We start from the raw sequence: 22,750 nt of genomic DNA, 5'->3' as shown, positions 1-22,750 counted from the left end.
ACTTTGGGAACATACTGTTAAGGGGGCACTTAAATGTCCGTGGGACCCTGAGAATGTATATTTGAGTACTTTAACCCCTTAAAGACCAGAGCTTTTTTTACACTATAAGACCAGGGGAAATTTGTGTTTTTGCTATGTGTTCAACAGTGATTTCCCTCTCTCAGTGTACAGTGCTGAGTCAGTCCTGCATATTGAATAGCCTAATTTGTGAGGAGAGTTTTAAGAAATCCTTCACTTTGCCTATACATTACACAGGGCCAGCTGAGACCTTCTTGCAGGAAATTCCACTTTTGCCCATTGTTAATCTGCTTCTGCCCAGAGCCCCCTGATCATAGGTCCTTGAATAAGCACCATTAGCCTTTGTAATGTGTTTTGCTGTTGGTTTACGTGTCTCCCCCCTGTTATAAAGTATCTTACTTCAGTCTGCTGCTTTCTCCTCTTAAGCCATGCGGGAGCATGATGTGAAAACACTGAACCATGATTTATGTGCTGCAGCCGCAGCACGGTGCGGGATTACTTCTCCTGCTACTCCTGTCTGCTTTTAGTACTAAACATTATTTAGTGAGGTTTTGGTAAACAGCTGTCAGATATACATTCCTCAGCCCAACTAAGTGCTGCAGCTCATAGGTTTTTAATGTCTCACCTGAATTCACCTTCCAAAACGCAGCTTTTAAAATGCTTCTAGACCTGAAAGCTATGTATGTTTGCATTAGGACAACTGTTTATGTCGGAAGTAAAATGTGTACTTTATTATTCACTCACTTGAAATTGGCAGCACAGAAAACTTGTCTTATAATCGAGCAAATACGATATAAATATATGCGCGCTGGCACTGATTATGTTGCAATTAAACTTATTTTATGCCAGAGACACATATATACATAATTCCAAATGCACTTACTGAAATCTCTAATTCAGTAAAGAAACAGCCACAAACCATTCTAAATTTTTTCTTTATTTGTTAGCAACTATTTGGATCAAATAGCAGAAGAAGTGAATGATAAACTACAAGAAGCTGGGCAAGTGACCATATCAGAACTGTGCAAGTTGTATGACCTTCCAGGAGACTTCCTGACAGAGGTAATAAAGGATTCTTCATAAACCGTAATTGCTTATGGTCAGAAGCTCCCTCTTTCAATGCATTGTAGGGTAGGTGGCATCAGTGCTGCATTTGTCTAAACCAAGGCATTACTACTGTGGCCTACATGGTCCTTAACGCTGAGCACTAGAATAGGATGCCATATCCCAGCGTTGTGCCTTTTAAAGATGTGCAATGGCAGGTGAAAATCAGCTATGAAGGGTGCCTGACTTGGCGTAATGTTAATGGGTAGATTGGGGTGATCAGTGATATACCTTTTAACCGGTATGAGTATTGGTGCTACAGGGAAGCTGATCGCCAAAAGAGCTCCCTGTTATGAGGCAGAAGATGCCGTCTGGCTGGCACATAGAAGTTGAAGTATTTATATAGGAGAATCCATTTTATTGTCAGTGTTTTAATCCCTTGACCCGTGCAAGAAGAGATGAGCTGGCCCTTCTTAATGCACAGTTTGATCTGTGAGATGATTTTCAAAACATTTTCTGCTGACCGCTGATATTGCAACTCACTGTCTACCACAAAAAATAGGTTTTGTCATATTTGTCAAAAAGAGGTATTTTTTTTTATTTTGGCATCCCTTTAATTGGGTCAGCGTAAGTTCAAGCAACCATTACCCTATTCAGTAAGTGTAATTGTGTATTCCCTACCAATAATGAATAATTCTAATTTATAGTTTACTATAATTATTTACACCTTCTGTTAGGCTGTTTTATGCACTCGACATTGTAAATACTTTAAAATCTCTCCTTCTGTGTGTAGGGGAATCATAGGATTACTTGGACCATCCACACTTTCATCAGTGAAAACAATACTCATAGTATTATGTAAAGTGACCTCCAAAATATAAGCAAGAGTCCCTTTCATCCGGGACAAGAACCTCTTAGGGACATAGATATTTGAAGGTTGAGTGGGTGTGAAAGAATCACAGTGATCTGCAGCCCTAAAGGTGCCAATGTGTATGTAAAAAATTAGTTTAAAAATGTAATAGTATATCTAAAATACAGTACTAAATGCCTGTGTTACATAAAAATGCTATTAGTAGGTCTCTTGATAAAATGCCTTGATGCACATCTGCATTCTAGGTAAAATTCTATCCACGCCATCTTTAAAAGAAAATGCCCTTCTTGAAATGTTGAAAGGTATATACTTCCAACATCATGATATATTACAATGTCATCTGATGGCAGATCATATTTGTTCCTTGACAGCATGAATTGGTTAGAAAAGATAAATTAAAGGGTGATAAATTAAAAGTAATTTTGCAAATATGAACCTATGCCATCCACACAAAGTGTAATGTTTTTTTCTCCACAGTCCTTGAGTCAACGCCTTGGTAAAATTGTTCAAGGGAAGATCGACCAGAGCAACAACAGAAGTGTGATTTATACGGAGACCTTTGTGGCTCGTCATCGGGCACGCCTCCGTGGCCTTTTCACTGCAATTACCAAGTAATTACCAAGAACCGATGATTTTGTACTTTTTGGAGGGGAAAAAATGTTGATAAAATAGAATTCAGAGAATCATCATGTGAAGCAGTGTGTTACAGAAACATTACCTGGACATTAATTCACATGTTTGTAAGGCTTATAGTGTGCATATATAAACCCATAGGAAATCCTGCTTTTGGATGGATTTTGTAGGTTCTGCAAATGTTGGAAGATTTTTAGTAGTTTCCAGGTGTGGCAATAAAGGATCAACAATGACATTTTGTGCTTAGGCTCAATGAGTGTGGGTCATTCAAAAGTAACAGGCCTGCGGTAAAGAAGCAGTTACGTACCCTTCAAGTAAAAACTGAAGTTCTTTTGCTTGTCTCTATGCCCTTCTTTACAGTTTCCTTCCACTTTTTACACCCTCCTTGTATAAAGCAAGTCACGTGATATCATTTTCTAGCACGTTACTGGGATCTTGGTGATCTCTGTTTCCCATTGTTTTGCCTATGTACAACTTTTCCTTCCACTTTAAACACATTATTTTTAATACATTTGAATCATTCCCCTTTCCCCTACCCTCCCACCAAATCCACCAAACAGCCAAACCTTTTCTTTTTTTGTATTTAAATGGATTTTTGTTTTTGCAACTTGGGTGATGCCATGTTTTGCCACTGGAAATTGTCATCAGTGCTGCGGAGGGGAGAAGAGGGGCTTATGTCTCCACACAGTGAAGCTAGCGAATGCTCTATGTGCATCCACCCATAGCAGATACAAGCCTCTCTTCTCCATAGTGACAATGACAGCCTCCCATGTCACAAATACACATATATTAGCACTCATGCAGAAGTGAAGATGATCTTAGGAAGATAAAATCTATGAAAACAGAATTATTTTAAACTCCATGATCCACCAGTAATCTAATATAAGTATGAACTTTAATGTGTAAGTGTATGTGATAATCAACTTAAACCAGACCTAACCAGAAGTTTGTATCTCTTCTTGTTGCAGACCAACACCAATCATCAATTTGATCACCCAATATGGTTTTCAGGAACACTTGCTTTATTGTAAGTCTTTATTGTGTTTAATACAAACTCTTTCGTTTAGTATATTAATACTTACTACTAACACTTTATAAAATGTATTTTCTAAACCAATATGCACACATGTGTACAGAGTGTGCTTATATAGGAACATTTGATTGTTGCTCCTAAACTTTCACTGCTGTTGCCTTACGTTATGTGCTTACATGGATCTGTAGAGAAACATTCCTCCTTCTAGAAAAATCTCTTGTTGAGATATAAAAGCACAAATTTCTTCAAAATGATATGTTCCGTATTTTAATATTTTGTGATGTTGTGAGGAACAAGCTTTGTTGCTTTGGGAAAAACAAGGAAGTAGTATTTTAATAATCGATTAGTTGGCCGATTTATTTTTAAGATTAATCGGAGAAAAAAATGCTATTTTTTTTATTTAAAATAATGTAATAAAAAACTTAAAATTTACACTTTCATCTCTTTATCACAATGGTATTTCTCTATTCACCTTCTTATTTTTCTGACATAATCATAAAAGCTACAAGAACCCAAACACAGTGTTTCTCAAACTAGGTTTTAATACAAAGTTATTAGTAAATATGAATTCATATTTTCATATTTAATAAAAACTAAAAAAATATTTAATAAAAACTATGAGAAAAAAGCCTTGTTTAAATTTTCTTTTATTTACCAAACTGCCCCCAGTTATGCACATCTGACCCCCAGCTTGCCACTCTGCCCCAGATATGCCTTATACCTCCTATATGCCAGAGATTCCACTGTGCCCCCGATATGCCACCGTGCCCCCGATATGCCTTATAACTTCCAATATGCCACTCGCCCCCATTTATGCCTTATACCTCCCTATATGCCACTGTGTACCCCGATATGCCACTCCGCCCCATAAATGCCCTGCACCACCCTGAAATTCATTATACTCCATGATTCACCACTCTGCCTTCCCCAGATATGCCACTCTGAAATTCATTATACCCCCCATACACCACTCTACCTTCCCCTATACACCACTCTAACTCCCCCAGATATGCCACTTTGTCTCCCTGAAATTTATTACACCCCCATACACCACTCTGCTACCCTGAAATTCATTATACCCCCATACACCACTATAACTCACCCATACACCACTCTGCCTCCTCCCCCTCCCATTCACAACTCTGCCTCCTCCCCCTCCCATTCACCATTCTGCCTCCTCCCCCCACCCATACATCACTCTGCCTCTCTCCCATACATCACTCTGCCTCTCTCTCCCCCCTCCCATACACCACTCTGCCTCCTGTCAGTCGGGTAGAGAGGCAGAGTGGTGTATAGGAGGAGCCACCCTCCCATACACCCCTCTGACTCCTCCCCCTCTCATACACCGGTCTGCCTCTCTCCCGACTCCCTGGTGTTTTGTGAACCTCCGTTGCTGACAGGCACTTTCATTGCAGCTTTATAGAAGCCCCAGCGAAAGTGAATGGTAGTAACGGAGGCTGTCTGTGCGCGTCGCGCAGACCCCCACGAGCTGACAGAGAGGATGATCCTCTGCAGGAGACCTCGATTCTCTTGTCTCCGTTACTACCCTTCACTTCCGCTGGGGCTTCTACATCATGTGATGGTGCCACTGCATCGTAGAAGCCCCAGCGGAAGCGGAGGGGAGAGGCAGAAGTTGTCTGTGCGCATCGCACGGACACCCACCGGCTGACAGTGAGGGGAATCCAGGTCCCCTGCAACGTTGCGGGGGATCTGGATTCTAGTGTTAATCCGATCTCTGTTTGAGGTTGGATTATATAAAGAGAGGAGTTTTTCAGAGCATTTGCTCTGAAAAAAACTCTTTTTAATAATCGATAAAAATCGATTCAATTAATCGATAATAAAAATCGTTGTCAACGATTTTCATTATCGATTATTATCGATTTTATCGATTAGTTGTTGCAGCCCTACAAGGAAGGTCTCTTCTGTGTTCTCTATTGCAGCCTGCTATGGAACTGAAAAGGTTACATTTAGACATTCTTTAAAAAGGCTTGCTGCTTTCATCCTTTCTTGCAGCCCTGTTGGAGGAACTTGTTAACTGTGGACGCTTAAAGGGCACGGTAGTCGGCGGGAGGCAGGATAAGGCTGTGTTTATTCCTGACATCTATGCCAGAACACAGAGCAATTGGATAGACGCCTTCTTCAAGCAAAACGGTTACCTAGGTAACACATTTTTTTCTCCATTTTGCAAACAAGGAGGTCTTTGTGAATCTTGTTTTCAGCTAAATTAAGGTGATTTTGAAAATTCTGTTTTGGAGCATGTTTGGCAGTAATTTTATATATAGTGTTTATTTCCCCGAGAAAATTAGTGTTTTCTGTTCCTTTTTTTTTTTTTTATAATAATTTCAAAAACTTATGAATTCGGAAAGTAATACGGTCTGGAAACTGTAATGCTCTGGTAGCAATGCTTCAAGCTTACCTCCTTTTCTCAGTTGCCACCCCTGACAAGTCAGTCTCCTTAAGGGTCATCAATGCACTCCCTTTGATTTCATAGGAACTTTAATATACACTCACATTTTTGAGCCTTTCCTTTTGAAATGCACTTGTAGACGAAGGATTTGTTGATGAAAAAAAACAAAACACATTTTTTGTCTCTCTTTATAGAGTTTGATTCTTTGTCTAGACTGGGAATCCCAGACCCTGTTGGTTATATCAGAAAAAGGTACAAGTCTGCCCATTTACTATATTTAAAGTCGGCTTGTGTTGGCCAAAGCATTGTTGATCAAGTGGAGGCTTCAGTTGAAGAGGCAGTAAGCTCAGGATCCTGGCTGGATATATTGGTATGTTTCCATTATAGAAATACAAATGTCACTGTATGTTAGATCTGCATCAAATAAATAGTTCTTTAAAAAATAGCCACGCAGATGTATTACTGATTGGTATGAAGGTAATATGAACAAAAATGGACCTAACGTGTACTGTGCAGGACATGACCTTCAATTTGGCTGTCTTCAAAGATGTCCTAAATAGGACATGGGGGTAGGATGACAAGATGTCAAAGTTAAAAAGCTGAATTGTAGGGCTGCAACTAACGATTATTTTCATAATCGATTAGTTGGCCGATTATTTTTTCCATTAATCGGATAAAAAAAATGAATGTAAATTTTTCATTTATTTAAAATAATTTAATAAACAAATGATGTTTAATACAAACATCAGAATAAAAAAAACTTTGATAAAATGCATTTCTTGTCTTTATTTCCCAACCAGCCCCCCCAATTTATGCACATTTGAGCCCAGGCTTGCCACGCTGCCTCCCAGACATGCCACGCTGCCTCCCAGACATGCCACGCTGCCTCCCACATATGCCACGCTGCCTCCCACATATGCCACGCTGCCTCCCACATATGCCACGCTGCCTCCCACATATGCCACGCTGCCTCCCACATATGCCACTCCACGCTGCCTCCCACATATGCCACTCCACGCTGCCTCCCACATATGCCACTCCACGCTGCCTCCCACATATGCCACTGTGCCTGATACGCCTTATACCCACCACTCCATCCTCCCCAGACATGCCACACTGCCTCCCAGACATGCCGCGCTGCCCTCCCCACATATGCCACTCCACTCTACCCCCAGATATGCCACTGTGGCCCCAGATATGCCTTATACACCCTGATACACCACTCCGTCCTCCCCAGACATGCCACACTGCCCTCCCCACATATGCCTTATATACTGTATATGCCTTATACCCCCAGATATGTCACTCCGTCCTCCCCAAATATGCCTTATACCCCCCAGATATCTGATAGTGCCCTCATAGTCACAGACCCGTTCACAGCACACTGACACCATACTGGGTTAATCTTCACTGCCCCCAGGATTTAGATTCCCCTTAGTTTGCCCACCTTTATCTCTAACTGCACCTTAACTTAAGTTTATTAAATTAATTAAATTAGCCCTCAAGCCCCCTAAATTAACTCTAAATACCCCATCAAACACAACTACCCTAAATTAACCCTAAACACCCCCATTAACCACAACATCTCCTAAATTAACCCTAAAGACCCCATCAACCACAACAGCCCCTAACTTAACCCTAAACACCCCATTAACCATAACTTCCCCTAAATTAATCGCCACCTCCCCTAACTTTCAGCAGCCCATATATTAATTTCATACTTAGTTAGATGAGTGTCACAGCCATGTGGTTCTGGGTGAAGGAAGGGACGGGGCCAGTTGTCACAGTGATTACAGGGAGGGACTGGTAAGTAGGAACTGCTGCTGTGAGTCACTGAAACGGATTATATAATGAGGGGTATTTTTCAGATTTATAATCGATAAAAATCGATTCAGCTAATCAATAATGAAATTCGTTTGCAACGATTTTCATTCTCGATTATTATCGATTAGTTGTTGCAGCCCTACTGAATTGCGCATTTCTCAAATGTGGCTTTTACTCCCCCAAACCTGACAAATCCATGCATGGGTGGTATCACTGTGCAGAAGACATATTGGAATGTTGTTTGAAAAAGACATACCAGGAGCTGTAAAATCATACCTGAAGTACAATTTGTGTGAAAAAAACGCAAACAAATTACTACCACAGAGTTTGACAAAGCCTGATGGTAAAATTAGTGCATGGAAAGATTTCAAATACCCTGGGGTGCCTTTTTTAAACACAAATGCTCTGATGGGTGTAAATTTAATTGGTTGGCTTCAGAGATGTCACTCAGAATGTCACAGCAGAATGACCAGATTTGAAAAAATGTTTTTGAAATGGCAAAACACTACTTGCACTTATTGCATTATAACTTGCTAAAAGCAAAAACATTTTTCAAATAAAAGTAAGAAAGTGTTTTTTCAAGTTTTCACCATATTTTATGATTTTTTTAAAGTTAAAACAATATGATCAAAATAATGGTATCAAAAGACAGAACTTCTTGTCCAAAAATGTTAAAACAGCCTCGGTACAAAAAGAAAAAAACAGCATGGGCCTTAAGGGGATAAGAAACATAATCCCTCTAACCATACAGATTTTCAATGGTGAACACTTCACCTGTTTGAACCCCCAACTTCACCTCGTAACATGTCACTGACTTCTCTCCAAACAGTTCATCAGTGCAATTTTTTCCTCAAACCTAGTGATTTAGATGGTACAGCATAACTCCCATCAATGTATACTGAGCCTGACTGTGCTACAGTATAACTCTCAGGTCCGCACCAAGGCGGGTGGCGCCAGGGAACAGAGGAGAGGGATACCGAGTGGGTCGCTGAAAACGTTTTTCACTAATGAGCCCCTCGTTCTCCGTGACTGATCGGGACCCCTCTCTATCCTCTACCCCCTGTGCACCTGTCTTGGCACAGCTCTGTCACAGTTGCTTTGTAGTGTACCTCTTTTTTTTTTGTTCAACAAACAAAATATTAACTGAGCAGTGGTTGTATTTAGTATTTTTTTTTTTCAATTTTTTTATTGGTCTCTCTCTTTTTTTATTATTATTATAATTCCTAGCCCTTGCTGCCGAGTTGCCTATCTATGGAAGATGCTGGGATGTTACTCCAACAAGCGATGAGGACACTGAACAAACCATCTTCTGCTCAAATCTTTGGAGATACCATTGTTGTTAGTGAAAAGTTTATAGCCGAATGCATGAATGTGTTTAATGATCTCATGCATCACAAGGCTGAAAAGGTACACAATTATATATATATATATGTATTGCAGCACTTAATTTTATTTATAATAGATTTGGCACTTGTTAGTAATGTTTTAATTTTTCAAATCAAACATTTCAGTTATGCATGTTAATATTTTTTTTCTTTACTCAGTTTAACATAAAGGTTTTTTTTATACATTACCAACATTTTCTAAAAACAGCCATAACATGGATTTAAGATATGGATTTTTTTTGCAGGAAATGAAAAATAACCCGGTTTTCTTGGTTACGGAAGAAGACCTCAAACAAGCGTCTGTATTGGAAAATGCAGCTGTAGGCAAAAAAGACAAAAAGGAAGAAAGGAGGAAGAAGGCATCAGGTTAAAAAGTTGTTTAATGTATTTCCCCATTTTTAGGTTTACAACAGCATTACTGTTGTCAACAGTTATATATTATGTTTGCATTTCAGCTTAGAAATAACAAGTAAAGTCAATCTGTCACCCAAAAGTATCTTCAGCTTTGGTAAACAAAAAAGGTCATAAATATATTAAGATACTTTTGACAATCAAGCAAATTTCCACTGATCAAGCTAGTGTAGACTTCTCAAGCTCATGGATCCAGTTGGTTAATTTTTATATCAGCTTCAAAATAATAACCCTTCTTATAGTCTATAACAAAAATCACTGTAGATCTTCCTTAACCCATAACTTGTTTGCACTGGAAAAAGATTGTTTTATTTTAAGACATTTGTAAAATACTGTTGTCATTTTCAGAAAGTGAAATTACCAAACATTGAAGCCAATTGACATCTGATTATGTCATCTGCAGGAGCAGCCAGTCTCTATTGGGGCCTGATTTCTGCGTGCAGACCACTTAGAGAACATAGCTTGTAATGTCTAAAGTACAAGTTGCTTTTTCAAATTACTTGGGCATTGTAAAAAAAAAAAAAATAACTGTATTCTTCAAAAGTAGAGGTTTAATTATAACATCAGTATACTGCATGAGAGGTTCCACTCCAGTTAGTCCCTGAGTTACTTATTATTGTAACTCAGGGACATCCACTGTGGACTCCATTAATTGGCTAAGTTAACAAATATTTTTGAATGTAAATTTACTACTTTTAAAAACATAAATGCATAACATTCTGAACACTCAGGATTTGTGAAGTCTATGTCTCCAAACATCATACTTCTAACAGATCTTTTAAGGCTTTTTTTGTGTCAAAATGCTAACATACTTTTCTTCACCAGAGGGCAGTGGAAGCACCAGAGGAGGAAATGCAAGAGAAATAAAAATTAAAAAAACAAAGAAGAAATCAAGGAAGGATGAAGACAGTGATGATGAATCCCAGACAACTAACACAAGTAAGATAAATATCTTGGAACGTTGTTTTTCTTTCTCTCCTGCAGAAACCTAAAACAAAGAAGTGAAACATCCACAAAAAAATGCATTAACCTTATTCGTCTGTAAAATAGTGTTGCACACAATTGAATGTTTAATCTCATATCTTAATGCTTGTAAATTACATGACAGAGGTCATGCTTGTCTTTGGCTGGTCACACTGCTCAAGAGTTTTCATTTCATTTAAAGATGTTTAGAAAAAATGCATATACAGATTTCCCGAACATTTATATATACAAGGAGAGTATGTACTTTTTTTTTTTTTAACACGCATGATGGCAAATATAATGATCATTTTAAAGCGTTGGGTATATTGTTCTAATTATTAAAGTCAGAATCAAATTTTTATTTTAGGTTTAAAAAAGGAATGAACTGAAATGGGCTTTCTTAGAACATTCATGTACAAGTGCTGTGATTTACTTGAAATAATTAAGCACAGTGTACCTTGCTCCAGGAACAATAAAAATGATAAATAGTGAGCACTCTGCGCTTGTAAAGGTTGACAGTTTAATGTTTTGTATTCTTCACTTGCAGTTTAATTACTGGTTTTCCCTCTCCCAATGCCAGATAAACCAAAGGAACGAGAAATCCCATTTATGTCTTTAGAGGAAATTCAGGCCATTTTAAGAAAACATGCCTCTGACTGCCCAGATGAGCTGATTGTTGAACTCTCTGAAAATCTAATAAGGTTAGTTACACCATATGAAAGGGTTGTATATATTTTGCATTAACCATTTGAAAGCCAAGTAACTCATGAGCCCACTCTCAGGCATTCCATGCCACTGTGAAACTGACTGAAACATTGTCTAAGACTAGGTATTTAGGAACAGTTATACTGTGCCGTTAAACAACTCTTGTAAAAGTTAAACAGTAACTACCTCTGAAGGCAGACAATTTAGCGATTTATGATTTTACCAAATTGAATAATTGGCAAGTACTAACATACTATCTATGCCTGTTGAATTATTATGTAATTGTCTACTTTCTATTTAATTGACTCTGGTGAGATTTTTATGGTATTCTTTTAATGCTATTTAAGGAGCTGAATAATTTGAGAATGGGTTTAATGTTTGCTGTAAATTATGATACCTTGTAAGCCTTGTTAATGTAAATTTCATGTAGCAGTTAACAATATTAAGTCTTCTGCATATAGTAACTTTCATTTTCAATCAGACCTTGTTTGAGTTACACTAAATGGACAAATGTATTGGGACACCTGACCATTATACCAGCAAGGACTATTTGAATTTTAAATACATAGACATTAATATGTAGCCGGTCGCCCCTTTGCAATTATAACCGCTTCCACTCTTCTGGGGGAAACGTTCCACAAGATTTTGGACTGTTTCTGTGGGAATTGGTGCCCATTCATCCAGTAGGGCATTTGTGAGGTCAGGCACTGATGTTGGACAAGAATGCAAGGCTCACAATCTCGGTTCCGGTTCATCCCGAAGGTGTTTAATGTGGCTAAGGTCAGGGCTCTGTGTGGGCTCTTCAATTTTTTCCACTCCAAACTCATCCAACCGTGCATTTAGGGACCTTGCTTTGTGCACTGGAACACAGTCATACTGGATTAGAAAAGGGTCTTCCCCAAACTGTTCCCACAAATTTGGAGGCATAGCATTGTCCAAAATGTCTTGGTATGCTGAAGCATTAAGATTTCCCTTCACTAGAAGTAAGAGACATAGCACAACCTCTGAAAAACAGCCCCATACCATTATACATCCTCCACCAAACTTTGCAGTTGCACAATGCAGTCAGACAGGTAACGTTCTCTTGGCATCTGCCAAACCCAGACTTGCCCATCAAACTGCCCCCACTGTTACTTTGTGTGGTCTTCTGCTTCCTGGCAAACTTGCTTCTGTTTCTAGATGTCTCTACTTTCCAGTAATACCACTTATAGTTGACCATGGAATATCTAGCAGGGATGAAATTTCACAAACTGACTTTGGCAAAGGTGACATCCTATCACAGTACCACATTTGAATTTGGCTCTTCCAAACAACCCATTTTTTCACAAATGTTTGTAAATGTAGACTACATGGCTAGATGCTTGATCTTAAACACCTGTGGCAATGGGTCTGATTGAAACACTTGAATTAAGAGGCGTGTCCCAATACTTTTGTTCATATAGTATATGTTTTGTAATTGTAAAGTGATAAAAATATATTAGAATTTATGCTTATAGTCTTTGTGACAATAGTTGTGCCACGCTCATCATGGAAATACCTACCCTTAACGACAGTTAACGACAACAGTAAAATGAATTTAAAAAGCAATCAACTATCGCTTTCTTTGCTCAGCCGGTGTTGTTCCAATGCCTTGGCATAGAGGCAATCAGCAAGACCAAAAAAATTAATATTAGGGCACTGAATGATCGCTTTCCGGAGTGATCACAGTTTGCCATGTTGAAGGGCAGCATGCCTTTAAAATTTGGTGCCGCACTTATGCTGGAAAGAGCTTAGGAATCGATCAATGATTGCTTCCTTTACTCATCCGATGTTGCTGAAATGCCTCAATAAGCAAAGAAAATAAATGAAGAAAAGGCATTGTGTGATCGCTCTAAGGAGTGATCACATTTGCTGTATTGAAAGGCAGACACTTTTGAGACCTCTGACCTCTTCTGCAGGCTGATCAGAGGCAAATGCAGGGCAACAGATCACTCTGTAAATAAAAAAATATATATATATATATAAAGAAAAATATATAACAAAATTTAAAATGTTTAAAGAATAAATGAAAATGTAAAATTTTAAAAATAAGACTCCAGTGATGTCACTATAACATCATAAGGGGGAAAAAAAGTAAAACCAATGTAAAAAAATAGAAACATTTTGTATAAAATAGCAATACACCACTTGTACTATAACTTACATAAAAACATTGGACATTTCCAAACTCAGGACAAATATTAGAATCTATTTAGCAGGTATTTTCATTCAAAAAAAGGTTTTTATTTCTTCTCAATTTTTCACCATTTTATTATTTTTAGAATACATTATATGATATGGTCAAAATAATTGTTTATTTTTGTAAACAAAGCCCTTTTTGTCCTGATCAAAAAATATATAATTGTTAATATAATTAAATAGCCATTGTCTTGATGGGTATAATTTCAAAAATAGTATGGTGACAAATGGGTTAAGGAGCAAACCTGATATCAACTTTTCCTTCTTTGCACCATAATTGTGCTTTTGTTGCACAGCCCAATTATATCAAGTCCTACAAAGCCAATTTCCTCTGATGCCTTCTGTTAAAGAAAATGTCTGCTTACAGAAGCCTTGGTTTATATATTTATTGCGCCAAGCTCATGCAATTGCATGATCCAAAATACTTCAATGATGCTCTTTAAAAATGGCATTTCCCTTTAGTTCAATAAAATCCCTATTGGAGATAATTGTTAGGTTTATCTGCTGCTTCTTTTCTTAAATCTTTTTTATTTTTTAATATAGCTGCTTTAACATGTCTCTCATCAGAGATATACTTTTGGTTGACATTTGTAGAATGCTCCTGCTACTTACCCTGCACTGTGTCTGTCTGTCAATGCTAGGTCCCTACTATGTTGGAGCAGAAGCTTAAGTATTTTTTTTATGTAAATAAATCTCTCCCGCTCAAAGTGGACCTTTAGCATATGCTTCTGTTGGTGTGTTTTAGTGAGTGTTTGAAGTTAGAGTACGTAGGAGAAAGTTTGGGAATTCTGGACAATAGGTTCAGCACAGGAACAATCCTGGATACCCTAGTTGGAAGAGATGATAGTAACAAGAGAGATGCAAGTCATGGGAAGAATGAAGTTGGCATACCAGTTCACTTTTGGAATTTAACCTTCCTCAGAGCTCTACTTGCATATATGAACATTGTTTTAAATTGTTTAAATCTCTGTGTTTTGTAGGCCTTTAACTAAATGTTACCAAGAGGTGGTAAGATCAGTTTTTATGTCTTCAACTTCATCGGCATCTGGAACTAGCAGAAAAAAAACCATGAAAGATTTCCAAGAAGAAGTTTCCAACCTCTACAATAACCTTCGGCTATTTGAAAAGGGGATTAAATTGTTTTCAGGTAAACAGCATTGTTGCTTTGGGTAATGGGGCAATGTATGTAAAAGACCAGACTTTGCTTCCAGAAAAATATTTTTTTAGGGGTTGATGATGATATATGTACTCAGCATATTGTATGTAAAAATTATAATTTGTTGCTCATATTTTATTAAAGCTAGTTGAAAGCTGACGGGAAACTACCTTAATTTAGCAAACTAGTTCAGATCCCAATTTAACATAACACCAAACGCGTGCAATTGAATTTGATTTATTAGTTAACATCAAAATAATTCACTTAACTTTGCTTAGTGCAACAAGCGTAGGGAAAACCCTAGTCAACGGCCTCGATCCAATATAGGGTGGTGATGACGCATACATAAGTGGACAGTGGTCCATGATCCAGCAATCTCTGTGTCCAAATGCTATGTCTGAAAACCATGGCTGTGGTAAAGCAGGAGAAAAATAAGAAAGAACAGCAAGGAGAAACAGCTGCATGAGCACTAAAGAACCTTAGAAAAAAACAATTCCCATCATGCTATTGTAGAAGCCCACTTAATAGAAAGATTTGGAGATATTAGCTTAAAGGTTCGCCTCGGGGAAGCTAAGATTTGAGTCTTAGTATGAGAGAATTAACACTGTCTAATTCCTGGTTTGAAGTTGCCAGCCTTCTCCACAACCCATCCTTACTAAGGCTGCCTGATCCAATTAACAACAATTAGTAACGTAACAATAGGGGAGAGATTGCATAATAAGTAAGACTAATCATGCAAATATTAAGAAAAGGAAGTGACTGCTCTCATTAATATTGGTTGATGTCTGCATATATTACAGATGAAACTCAAAGTAACCTTGCCAAACACCTGTTGAAGACTGTTTGCACAGATATTACCAATGTTATTTTCAATTTTCTGGCTGCTGATTTCATGATGGCAGTTGAAGATTACACTGCAATTACCAGTGAGGTATGCTTTTTGTTTGTTTATTCTCGATAAATGTGTTTTTATGGATTTAATTTCCATTTCATATTTTTCTTTAAACATAACTCAAAAAATAAATGTCTGCATTTTTTTCCCTGCTATTATTTTTGACTACCTCCTGAGGTTTAGAAAAAAACAAGTCTCCTTTCCACTATATTAACATATGTTGAATCTGCATTGTAAATCAATATTTAACCATTTGTCTTTTAATTTAAAATATTTAAAATGTAATACACAAAAAAGCTGTTAAATCATTTGGAGCAACATACATATAAATATGGGCCTGTTTGTCTTAAATAGATAATGTACAATAAAACATATGTACTTACAGTACAAAAGTTATTAATTATTACCCAAATCACAAGTTGCTACATTCCAGGTTTTTTTATGACCCAATCCTATCGTTTTTGCATTGCATTATAAATTTAATGATATCTGGTCACCATGCCTGTGTTTACTAATGGTATATTACAGTCTTTTGTAGATGCGAGAGATAGTTATAGGGATTCTTTCTTGGATTTTATTTTGTTCACCTTACCCAAAATGTTTTAAATAACCAGATTATATTATGGCCAGTGAAATACATTAGATCATATACTTTGTTTTCCAGGTTAGAAAGAAAATGTTGAACAAACTTCAAGAGGAGACTAAAGGTCCATTATCCAAACTTAACAATTCTTTGTCTGGAAAGGTAGGCAATAAGGAGTTAAGACATTTCCAATATTTGTATATACAGGTTGAGTATCTCTTATCCGAAAGTCCCTTAATCTATTTGTTTTTTTCAGATAAGGGAAGTTTAATTTAAGGGACAATCTTAACTGAGGGGAGGGGCAGGAAAGTGGTGTCTGATTCTTTCCCAGCCTGATTTTCACACATGTGAGAAGAGAGATCCGTTATCTGAAATGATCCCTTATCCGAAATACTTCTTATCCCAAGCATTTGAGATAAGGGATACTCAACCTGTAGTAGAATCTCTGTAGCATTGCTGCCACTGTTTTCTCTAAGATGATCAGTACAGCCCTGCAATAGTTAATTAGTTTGCTGGTGGCATAGGTTTTTAGGTCTTTCTAGCACCTACCTGATTTTCAGCCCTTTTTGGAAGGAATGCCTATATGCTCCCATTACAATAATTGCAGTGCCATTCCCTTCCTTTAGCGATATTCTATAACAGACTTTAAATATGTATGCTTGAACAAGAATATACATTTTGATGAAAATATTCTAATGTAAAGTCTGATAGCCTTGTACATTTGAGCAGCTTGTTGTAACCATGTTTTATATCCTTAAACAGCATTAAATGTGCAGTTTGACTTTATTGCCAACATTTATTTGCCTCATTAATTGCATAAAGTCAGCCACATTTCATCATGGTTTATTATGTGTTTCCAATACTTACTGCATTTCTCGATAGAGTGTAGAAGAATTTCTTACATCTCTGGACTCGGCAGTAGAGGCGTGTGGTATTTTAATGAAAAAAGGAGATAAGAAGAAAGAAAGGTATTGTTTTCCTTTGTAATCTAAATATTTCTTTCTTGAGCTTGTGACCTTTTCTAGATGAGAACAACCTGTTAGGGTAGTGGGAAAAACACAGGTGCACCAAATAACAAAAGTAAGCCAGTATTTTTTCTCATACATCATAAAAGAAATTTAAAATTGGTCTCTGTTGCTTATACAACTCCAGTATCAAAGCCCTGGATTTTTGGGATCTACATGGAGAATATATTTGTGACTTGCTGTAACTGTAAAGACTACTCAAGTCTCATTGTGTCACATCCATACAGACAATGCCTACATATTATATATATATAAGAGGGGCAAGAGTAGGGGTTGTAGCCGTATTAGTCCAGTGGTGTCAATATCAAATAACAGATGGAATAAGTATCTTGTGATTCCTTGAAACACAGGACACCAAACCACACAAATACTACAGATACATCGATGACATCTTCATCATTTAGACCGAAAGTGAGGAAAAACTGAAACAATTCCATGACTCTTTTAACTCATTCCACCCGTCAATTAAACTAAAAATGGAGTACTCCACAAAATCTGTAAACTTTCTGGACGCTACAGTAAGATGTACCAATGGTACAACCCACAGATGCAGCTATCTCCATAAATCTAGCTTTCACCCCTCCCATACTAAGCGGGGCATCATCTACAGCCAAACAACCAGGTACCATCGAATATGCTCTGACCCCAACAACCGCAACCTGCATCTAAACGACCTCTCCAAATCTATGAAACAGGCTACAAATCAAAAACTATCAACAAACAAATCAACTCTGCTCTCAAAGTTCCATGCACACACCTGCTACAATATAGAGAAAAAAGAATCTCTACGCTTGTACCACTTGTAGTCACCTATAACCCAGCGCTTGAAGAAATCCGGAAAGTCATCAAAGACCTACAGCCAATGCTAGCAGAAGATGAGACACTAAAAAACATCTTCCCTGAAACCCCCATTTTGGCCTTCAAGCATTCCCCAAACTTGCAGCAAAAATTAATAATCGGAAACTACCCACTGACAGAATGAATAAAGAAAAAGGGACCACACCGTGCAAAAGGCCCCGCTGCAAACTGTGCCAACGTATATGCACAGACAACATAGCCACCCACAACAGCAAGACCTACAGTATTAAAGGATCATATACCTGCACATCTAGCAATGTAGTGTATATGATACAGTGCACTAAATGTGACCTAGGATGCCACATTGGAGAAACCAGCCAGCAATTAAATGGCAGAATGAACATGCACAGACATTCCATTAAACACCACAAGGAAAATTCCTACTGCACCGCTGTGGGACACCATTTCACCCAAAATGACCACTCAATCAAGGACCTAAAAATCAAAGTACTGAAAGGGGACTTCAGTAATACCAAAGAGACAAATTTTTGAAGTCAGAATGATTCAACTTTTCAATAGCAAGAATAGAGAACTCAATACAGATTTGGGTTTCCTGTCCCACTACACAGGTTTTACATAACCCCCCCCTACTATATGTACTGTATTTTTAAGTGCACCATGTTCATCTATATTTACCTGTATATATGACTAATATGTAGACATATACATTCCCACCCCTATATTCATCACTGCATTCCTATTCCCTGTATGTGAGCACTAGCATCTTTAATTTTTATTTTTTTTTGTCAATTTATCTTCAGCAGTGCTACCCCCCCCCCCCCCTCTAAATTCCCTACTCAGAACATTTATGACCCTCTGGAGGGACACATACTTTTACAACATCTCACCCTCCCTTATCAGATCTGGGTGGTAAGCCCCCCCTCCCCTGCCACACAACATTGAATTCTATGTGTCGGTTTGCTCAGAAATGTTTTAGACTTGAGAAAGGGAGAAGAGCTCCCGAAAGCTTGTCATTCCTAAATTCTGTTAGTCCAATAAAAAAAGGTATTATCACAAGATACTTATTTCATCTGTTGTTTGATATATATATATACATATATATATATATATATATATGTGTGTGTGTGTGTATATGTTCTAATTCATGCAGGTAATGCAAATTATCTGGATTTGGTTTTTGTTTTTTTATTAATCTTCCCACTAGCTTGCATTGTATTAAATAAACAACTTCTTTTGCATCCTTACAGGCAAGTTTTGTTCCAGCATCGACAGGCTCTTATAGAACAACTAAAAGTAACAGAAGATCCGGCTCTAGTGCTACATTTGACATCCGTTCTGTTGTTCCAATTGAATGCACATTGTATGCTTCATGCCCCAGGAAGATGTGTCCCACATATTATTGCTTTTCTCAGCACAAAGATTCCTCAGGTATTGTACTAAGATAAAAATAAACAATGCTCAGTATCCTACTGAGCCAAAGAACAATTATAAGAAACTTTGTAGGGGGACACAGTTAATAAACACAGATTAATGTATACTATAAACATCCATATTGTACTACAGTAAAGTTTGTGTTTAAAGAAACAGCACACCTTATATCAGGCATATCCAAACTTTTTTCGAAGAGTGCCAGATTTGATGAAGTGAACATGTGCGAGGGGCCGACCATTTTGCCTGACATTATTTGAACCATTAAAATTAAATGCAAATGTAATTGGGCAACTTATCTGTGGGGCCTTATCAGTCCGAAACGCGGGCCGGACTTTGGACATGCCTGCCTTATATTAATATCTGTGTCTGTGTGTGCTAATACAGTGACCCGTTGCTTCAGACTTCTGAGAAGGATCCACTGACTAGGTGCATGCAAGAGGAAGGTAACTGAGCGGCAAATTACACATTTTAACCCCTCAATGACAAAGCCTGTACATGTGCGGGCTCAAAATGCATTGTTTTCAATGGGTTTAGGGACCGCCCATTGTCCTTAAGGGGTTAAAATTTGTGACCAAACATAGTTATGCTGCCAATCAGCGGTCACTGCAATATCCACAGTAGTGTGATATTGCCAGTTTTAATAAAAGGTGATTTTTTGAGTATGATGCACTCAAGTTATTTTAAGCACATAGAAAGTCTTCCATCATGTACTATAATTTTCCTTAAGGACGGGGTTTGTGTAAAGCAAGATTAGACAAAGTAAGATTTAGCAAGATCAGGCTATAGATCAATATATATATATATTGTATTAATCACATTTCTGTGGTGGTATGACAATGACAGTGACAAAAATCATTGAAACCTTTGGAATTAAACAAGGGTTTTGGGTATCAACAGATAAGACGTACATAACGTTCACAAGGAATTTTGCTTAAGCTCAGTCATATCCGTAGGATGTCTGGTGTGAATGGTTCTTTTGAGGTCATTCCACAGCATTTCTAATGGGTTAAGGTCTGGGCTCTGACTGAGCCACTTTAAAAGGCGGATTTTGAGGTGGATTTGAAACCATTCTGTAGTGGATTTACTTGGATGTTTAGGGTCATTTTCCTGTATGATACCTTGATAAACTTGGGAATTCATTGTCCCCTCAATGATGGTAAGCTGTCTGGGTCTTGAGGCAGCAAAGCAAACCTAAATCATGACTCTCCCTCTACCCTACTTCACAGTTGGGATGATGTTTTTATGTGGGTGCACTTCTTGCGCCATACGTAGTGCTGGTTGTTCTTCCCATCTTTCAAAACTTCAGGCTAACCGCAATGTTAAATTGGAGAGCAGTGGCTTCCTCTGTGGAGTCTTGTCATGGACTTTTGTTGTGTTTTGCACAGAAATATTAACCAGTTCCCATGATTTCTCCAAGCTTCTATATTACCTTATTGTGCATTCTGTGTTGTGCCCTTGGGGTCATCTTGGCCCACTTCTAGGGAGAGTAGCCACAGTACTAAATTGTCTCTGTAAACAATTTGTCTAACTGTGGTCTGATGAATATGTAAACTCTTTTAAGGTTACTGTGTAACTCTTTTCTTTATGCAAGTCAACAATTCTTGATTGCAGGTCTTCTAAGACCTAGGATCCACATACTTTTTCCAACCCACACTGTAAATGTTTAAATGTCTTCAATATGTACAAGAACAATACAATGATTAGTATAGTGTGATAGTGTGTGTTCATTATTGTAACTTAGATGAAGGTTATATCATATTTAAGACACATTTATACATAAATACTGGTAATTACAAAGGGTTCACTTACTTTTTCTTGTCACTGTATGTGTGTGTGTGTGTGTGTGCAGATATATATAATGGATAAAACGATTAATGGATTTGATGAATATTATATTCATAAATGGAAATGGTAAATATGCACTTTTTAATAATTTAAATGTCATATTGTTTCCTTCATAGGATCAGCTTAGCCTTCTAGCGAACTACCAGAGTCTTGTGGTAAAACAGTTGATAGAGCAGACAAAGCACAATGATAATGAAGATGTGGACACCTTGGGAGACACAGCAGAGGACACTCAGAAAGGAAAGGAGAGCATTAGAAAGGAGCTTCAGGATCTATCAGCTGCTGTGAAGGATCTTGTTCTTAGACCAAGAAAGACCTCTGGAACAGAAGAGTAATGGTTGGAATAATGACCCCAGATGGACTTGTATTTTGTTTAATTCTCCTTGACCTAAAAAGCCCCTAGGCTTTGAAAATTAAAGTATTATTGAAATACCTGCGTTGACACTGTTGCAGAAAGGGTAATATCAAGTATTTAATTACGTGTACCATATTAAAATAGTAGGGCAGCATTTCACTTGCAGATCACAAGATGGTAAGATCCCAGAAGTTACATTAGCAAATGATATTATTTTTAATCAAACATGATACTTTTCAAGAATGCAGCTCGGCATATGATTACCACATTTAGAATTGGACCATGCATTCTACAGTAATCATTATTTAATTACAGATTATTATTGCAGGTTATTTGACTTTTTACTGGCCATTTCAATTTAAAAAGTAATAAAAATAAAATTTGGTCTTTGTATATGTAATTATGTTTCATTTTCTGTCATGGGGCTTGATCACAGTTCTGTGACATTGCATTAGCAAATTAAACTTGATTAATCACAAGTAATAAGCAGTTTTATTTTCACTTTAATTTTTATTTTCAACTAAAACTGTAATTTTTACAATCCACTGGTGACCCATCACTAATTTTCTTTGTTGTCCATGCCGTATTTAATATAGAATGTGCTGGTAATAGTTTGTTTAGACGCACTTGTGTCAACCTGTATTTTTTAAAGAAATAAAGCAGTGCATTTTTTCATGTATATTTCCAATTTTTGCACAGGTGCTACAGTGATTTAAATGGAGTATTCTTGTAACTTCTGTGCAATGATTTGGGGGCATACCGATGTTTATGTAGTTACATAGCACTTCATTTATATGTTCATAATTACAGAATATGGAACAATTTAACAAAGTACAGGAGGGGAGTTTATTCCAAAGGAGGAGAATTTTTAGGACAAGGTATAATCTAAAACTAGAGGTCCAGAGACCTAGATGATTTTACTTTAGAGTGTGTAAATGCAACCACTTCCCAGCAGAAGTAGTAGAAGCCAACACATTAGGCATTATAGGCGTTAGCCTATCCTGAATCCTGAAAGACAAGAAGAAGGAATGATTAAGGTCTCAGTCCTTACATAAGAAAAAATGGGCAGATCAGATGACCGAATGGTTCTTATCTGCCATTTAATTCTGTTTCAGTGTAGCTCTATAAATAAT

At 37.5% G+C, this 22,750-nt stretch overlaps 1 protein-coding gene across 1 annotated transcript in view; it reads left to right on the top strand.

Annotated features, from left to right (window-relative positions):
- Positions 1 to 21,597, top strand: part of LOC149302508 (E3 UFM1-protein ligase 1-like) — a 29,304-nt gene extending 7,707 nt beyond the window's left edge. Inside the window, exons 5-19 of the mRNA XM_089482527.1 lie at positions 966 to 1,080; positions 2,411 to 2,544; positions 3,535 to 3,593; positions 5,613 to 5,759; positions 6,201 to 6,376; positions 9,058 to 9,237; positions 9,461 to 9,581; positions 10,452 to 10,565; positions 11,170 to 11,290; positions 14,492 to 14,658; positions 15,468 to 15,598; positions 16,224 to 16,304; positions 17,025 to 17,110; positions 19,234 to 19,414; positions 21,379 to 21,597. Coding sequence (XP_089338653.1) covers positions 966 to 1,080; positions 2,411 to 2,544; positions 3,535 to 3,593; positions 5,613 to 5,759; positions 6,201 to 6,376; positions 9,058 to 9,237; positions 9,461 to 9,581; positions 10,452 to 10,565; positions 11,170 to 11,290; positions 14,492 to 14,658; positions 15,468 to 15,598; positions 16,224 to 16,304; positions 17,025 to 17,110; positions 19,234 to 19,414; positions 21,379 to 21,597 — 2,032 coding nt within the window. The remainder of the gene's footprint in view (positions 1 to 965; positions 1,081 to 2,410; positions 2,545 to 3,534; positions 3,594 to 5,612; positions 5,760 to 6,200; positions 6,377 to 9,057; positions 9,238 to 9,460; positions 9,582 to 10,451; positions 10,566 to 11,169; positions 11,291 to 14,491; positions 14,659 to 15,467; positions 15,599 to 16,223; positions 16,305 to 17,024; positions 17,111 to 19,233; positions 19,415 to 21,378) is intronic.
- The last annotated feature ends 1,153 nt before the right edge of the window (positions 21,598 to 22,750 follow it).

The sequence above is a fragment of the Sceloporus occidentalis genome, unplaced genomic scaffold (genome assembly GCF_023333645.1).
Source record: "Sceloporus occidentalis isolate IW3139 unplaced genomic scaffold, rSceOcc1.0.p SCAF_19, whole genome shotgun sequence".
Taxonomy (NCBI): domain Eukaryota; kingdom Metazoa; phylum Chordata; class Lepidosauria; order Squamata; family Phrynosomatidae; genus Sceloporus; species Sceloporus occidentalis.
Note: the sequence above shows the minus strand (reverse complement) of the source record. Positions and strands in the feature narration are given on the sequence as shown.